General features: G+C 54.9%; 1 protein-coding gene across 1 annotated transcript; it reads right to left on the reverse strand.

Annotated features, from left to right (window-relative positions):
* On the reverse strand, window positions 1-3,070 carry APCS (amyloid P component, serum). The gene is made up of 2 exons (XM_050929966.1): window positions 3,000-3,070; window positions 1-623 (listed from the first exon to the last, which is right to left on the reverse strand). Exons 1-2 carry the CDS (start codon window positions 3,061-3,063, stop codon window positions 1-3), a joined length of 687 nt encoding a protein of 228 aa, XP_050785923.1. The 5' UTR covers window positions 3,064-3,070.
* Window positions 3,071-5,360: the final 2,290 nt, after the last annotated feature.

Genomic DNA, 5,360 nt, shown 5'->3' on the forward strand with positions numbered 1-5,360 from the left:
TCAGTACACCGGGAGCAGGCTGGGTTTGATGACAACATAATCTTTGGTCTCGTAGCTCAGGGCTCTCCAGTCAAGGATGACGTGAGGCAGGACCCCATTGTTCATGGCAAGGCTAACTTCATCCGGGGAGAGCAGAGTGTCCCACATGTACACATCTGTGATTTCCCCGACAAACGACTGATTTATGTCGAATTTACCCCCCGGGGTGTCCTGCTCCTGCCCCAGGACAAGCACACCCTGGTTGCTGACAGAGTAGCCTTTCTTCAGCCCCTTCCTGGGTAAGGGGCTCCCGTTCACCCAGAGCTCGGCTATGCCGGTGGCAGACTCCCAGCTGGCACAGACATGCATCCACCCAGTGTTTGTACCTGTTCCTTCTGGGACTTTGAAGGTGACCTGTTCGCCTCCGACGTACAGACTGAGCGACCCGGGCTTGGGTTTGAAGAGGAGGAAGTCATTGTCCTTGGCCTTGGTGGCGTAGGAGAAGAGGCTGTAGGCCCGGGTCAGGTCACACCCGAATCTCAGACACACACTGACGTTCCACAGCGGCTTGGCCAGCCTCGGTTTCAGGATGACGTGGGCAGTTGCAGTCACCTTAGGGAACACAAACACTTTGCCGTGTAGATCTGCCAGGGAGACACAGGCGGCCAGTGAGGCTGGGTTGTGTGCCAGCATCACAGTCTGGCTCTTGCCCTGACCTGCCCCATCACTGCCCCAGGACTGGGCAAGCAGGAGGCCTCGCTGCCCTGCCAGCCCCGCAGGAAGTGGGCTAGTGACTCAGGAGCAGAGCGCTCCCCACCAAGCCCAGCACAGAGCTGCAGGGGATTGGGGCATGGGGTGGACCCCAGGAGGTTCGGGCAGAGGGATGGAGGGTGCTGAGGGGATGATTCAGGTGCAGGGTGTGTTTTGATTGGGGGGTGCTGGGGATGATTCCAGCAGTGGGTACAGGGTACTGGGGGGGTTGGGCAGGGAGTATAGAGTGCTGGGGGGGCAGTTCAGGCAGGGAGTGCAGGTTGCTGGGAGGGCAGTTCAGCCAAGGGGTGCTGCGGGAGCAGTTTGGACAGAGAGTGCAGGGTCCGGGGGGGGGCGGTTCGGCCAGGGGGTGCACAAACAGCCACTGGGGCCCACCCCCCGGTAGCTGCCTGCTCGGGGACAGGGCAATCTGTGAGTGTATCCCTGCTCATCTGCATGGCGCCTGTGGATCCCCTGGTGAAACGTGCCCTGTGAGGGGTGGTGCTGTTCGCTTCCTGTAGGGGAGCGGCTGCTTGTGCCCCTGGGTGCTCAGGAGCAGGAAATTTCAGCCTCTCATACATGTGGGGCCAAAGCTGCAGCTGGTGTTAACGGAGGCACAATGAGTCATGTCACCAGAGCTCTGCTGATTTGCACCAATTGAGGAGTTGGTCCTGTGCCTGCTGAGGCTGGATGGAATCTGGGCCAGGTTCTCAGACAGGAGGCTCAGTCCTGGCCGGCAAGGGACAGGCTGGGCTGACAGAGGGTGAGCTTCCGTCTCACGCTGTACGAAATGGGACCCTGATCTCGGTACCTGCTTCCCTTCCAGTCTGGGCTGCCCCCTAGCCCTGGCCTGCAGAAAAACTGATATTCCCACCCCTGGACATTCACACCCCTTCCCACGCACGCATGCGCTCACCTCTGCCCATGGCCATCAGCCACAATCCACAGGCCCCTGCTCTTGCTGTGCAAATGGCCCTATACATCCTTCAGTCCTGACCCGCAGCCCTCTGCTATCCCAGCCCTGGTCTCCCTCCACCCACAGCTCTACCCAGGCACCTCTGTTTCTGGCTGTGCAGTAGATCTAGCAATGAGACTTAGCACTGGGAGGTGAGTGCTTTGGCCGATGCCCCATGGAGCCCTGTCCTCCCGCAACCACCTTTCTCCCTAGGGTGACCAGATAGCAAATGTGAAAAATCAGGACAGAGGGTGGCGGATAATAGGAGCCCATATAAAAAAAGCCCCAAATATCGGGACTGTCCCTATAAAATCGGGACATCTGGTCACCCTATTTCTCCCTCCCTCGTTTTCTTCTCTCCCCTGTTTCTCTGCAGTTGCTGTGTGGGGGCAACTCTCAGTGCCAAGAGCTTCTGAACCAAGAGCCTGGGAATTCTGTCACTGCAGAGACAGCACACAGCTTCCCCCAGCACCCAGGCCCACTGCAGCAGAGGGGCTTGAGTGAGTGAGGGTCCCAGCACTCAGCCCAGCTCACCCCATCCCCATACACTTGACAAGCGAGCCAGGAAGAGGGTTTGGAAGGATCCTCCATAGACTCATAGACCCGGGGGGTTAGAAGGGACCTCCAGGGTCACCTAGTATAAACCCTGCCAAGGTGCAGGATTTGTTGTGTCTAAGCCATCCGTGACAGATGGCTCCAGCCTCCTTTCTAAAACCTCCAGTGAAGGAGCTTCCACGACCTCCCTAGGTGTCTGTTCCATTGGCCTTCTGTTCTTACCATTAGGAAGTTTTTCATCTACATCTGCTGTGCTGTAGTTTGAACCTTTGCCTCTTGCCCTGCCCTATGTGGCAAAAGAGAACAACTTTTCTCCATCTTTTTTATGGCAGCCTTTCAAGTAATTGAAGACAGCTATCATACTCCCCCTTAATCTCCTCTTTTCCAAACTACACATACCCAGTTCCTTCAGCCTGTGCACATATGGCCTGCATTCCCTCCCCTTGATCATCTTTGTTGCTCACCTCTGGATCCTTGCTAGTTTCTCTACATCCTTTCTATACATTCGGGACCAAAACTGGACACAGTACTGCAGCTGAGGCCTCACCAGCACTGAGTAGAGCGGTGCTATTACCACCCGTGACTTGCATGCTCTGCCTCTGGTAATGCAACCTAAAATAACATTTGCTTCTTTTTGAAGCAGCAGCAGCATCTCAGTAACAAGGGCCATCTTAAACCCTGCTGAAGCCAATTGCCAGCCCCATCCTTCTGCAGATTCAGCCAGGGCTTGGCCCCCTTGCACAACCAGCTCTGCCCCTACCTGTCTGAGCGACGGCTCCTGAGAAGCCAGCGATGACAAGGAGCCAAACCTGCAGCTTCTCCATGTTCTTCACCGGCAGAGCGACCCAGAGGGGCAGGAAAGCGAAGAAGGGAGGTGGGAGGTCTTGGACTGCTCTGCCCTGGAACCTGCTCCCAGGCAATGCCAGTCCCCAAGTGCATGGACCGGAGGGACCAGCCCTGATTTATATCCTTAGTGGTGACGGCAGCAGAATCGATGTGTAAGCAATATTCCAGTATTTGCAGGTTGGGTGCAGCTGCAGGGGGTAGGTCTGGGAGGGTGCGGGGCTCGCGATCGATGGCAGTTACTCATTAGAGCTGCACACAGGAAACCAGCCAAGAAGGAACAGGCTGTTCCCGGTGGGGAGGGCGGGGAGAGGAAAGGGCTCGGACAGCCACATGCAGCCATGCAGGGCGTCTGGCACAGCCATGGCTGCAGTTCTGGCCCCGGGGCCAGAGCTCTCACAGCTGCTGGCAAAGCCTCCAGCCACAGGACCCTCCAGCCTACCTTGGCTATGGGATGGTCTCCAGGACAGCAACTTTTGAGGGGGAAGGAGGGGAGGCTCAGCCCACAGGGAACCCCACCCGCCATAATAGAGCCAGGCCAGGTAAAGGGGCGATGGGCTGTCCACACGCTTTCTGTCCATCACCCCCCGGGCACCATGGCCCTGCCCAGCACGGCTCCTTGTTACACTATGTGCTGGGTGCAGGTGCAGCAGGATCCTTGTCCAGGGTCAGAAACACCCTCTCCCCACAGCCCCACTAGACTTTCCTGCTGGGTGCCAGGAGACCGCAGTGGCTTCTAACCCATCAGCTGCTTCCCTGGCTGAAGCATTCCGAGAAGCAGCAGTTCCGGGTCCCAGGGCTGGCGTGTCATGTCATGCCCCTGGCAGGTGACATCAGTGCTGGAGGGAGGGTCTGTGCTGGTGCTGATGGGGTGTTCACAGCAGTACCGAGGGGCAGCCAGGCCAGGCGCTTGGGGGCTTGGCTGGAGCTCCCTGGTTGGCTCTGTCAGGAGACGGGTGGAAGCAGATCTCACCCAGCTCAACCCTGCTATTCTGAAGGGCTGCGGCCCAAAGTGAGCACTAGTCCCCATGGCAGGAGGCAGCGGCTCTGGGAGGGGCTTTGTCTGAACCTATCAGGGCACCAGGGCATCAGTGTCTCAGGGTACCAGCACTGGGCTCTGGTTCTGCTCAGTGTCCGGGCAGCTCTCAGCGCAGAGATGAACATGCCCCTGGCTCAGGCTGCCGCCCTGCTCTGGTAGCGGGAATGGGAATGGCTGGGGTGGGGCAGGACTGCAGGGCTTCGCCATGAGCTACTATGGCCAGTGGCCAGTTGGGCCCAGCTCTCTGTGTGGTGACGAGTGCAGCAGTGGAGGGGTAGCAGCATGAAGTTGGTGCAGCAGAGGGATCGGTGCATTAAAGACACCATAATAGAGGCCCAACTTCAATGTATACCCCAAATTAAAAAACACAGTAAAAGAACTAAAAAAGAGCCACCGTGGCTTAACAACCATGTAAAAGAAGCAGTGAGAGATAAAAAGACTTCCTTTAAAAAGTGGAAGTCAAATCCTAGTGAGGCAAATAGAAAGGAGCACAAACACTGCCAGCTTAAGTGCAAGAGTGTAATAAAAAAAGCCAAAGAAGAGTTTGAAGAACGGCTAGCCAAAAACTCCAAAGGTAACAAAATGTTTTTTAAGTACATCAGAAGCAGGAAGCCTGCTAAATAACCAGTGGGGCCCCTTGATGATCGAAATACAAAAGGAGCGCTTAAAGACGATAAAGTCATTGCGGAGAAACTAAATGGATTCTTTGCTTCAGTCTTCACGGCTGAGGATGTTAAGGAGATTCCCAAACCTGAACTGGCTTTGTAGGTGACAAATCTGAGGAACTATCACAGATTGAAATGTCATTAGAGGAGGTTTTGGAATTATTTGATAAACTCAACATTAACAAGTCACCGGGACCAGATGGCATTCACCCAAGAGTTCTGAAAGAACTCAAATATGAAGTTGTGGAACTATTAACTAAGGTTTGTAACCTGTCCTTTAAATCGGCTTCGGTACCCAATGACTGGAAGTTAGCTAATGTAATGCCAATATTTAAAAAGGGCTCTAGAGGTGATCTCGGCAATTACAGACTGGTAAGTCTAATGTCGGTACGGGGCAAATTAGTCAAAACAATAGTTAAGAATAAAATTGTCAGACACATAGAAAACCATAAACTGTTGAGCAATAGTCAACATGGTTTCTGTAAAGGGAAATCGTGTCTGACTAATCTATTAGAGTTCTTTGAAGGGGTCAACAAACGTGTGGACAAGGGGGATCCAGTGGACATAGTGTACT

Source organism: Gopherus flavomarginatus, chromosome 20, assembly GCF_025201925.1.
Source record: "Gopherus flavomarginatus isolate rGopFla2 chromosome 20, rGopFla2.mat.asm, whole genome shotgun sequence".
In the NCBI taxonomy this organism is placed as follows: Eukaryota; Metazoa; Chordata; order Testudines; family Testudinidae; genus Gopherus; species Gopherus flavomarginatus.

What these genes read in the sequence shown, in the direction of transcription:
- APCS (XM_050929966.1), bottom strand. Translation starts at nt 3,063, where the DNA reads ATGGAGAAGCTGCAGGTTTGGCTCCTTGTCATCGCTGGCTTCTCAGGA. An exon ending in AGGAGCCGTCGCTCAGACAG is followed by an intron (nt 624 to 2,999) that starts GTAGGGGCAGAG and finishes TCTCCCTGGCAG; the next exon opens with ATCTACACGGCAAAGTGTTT.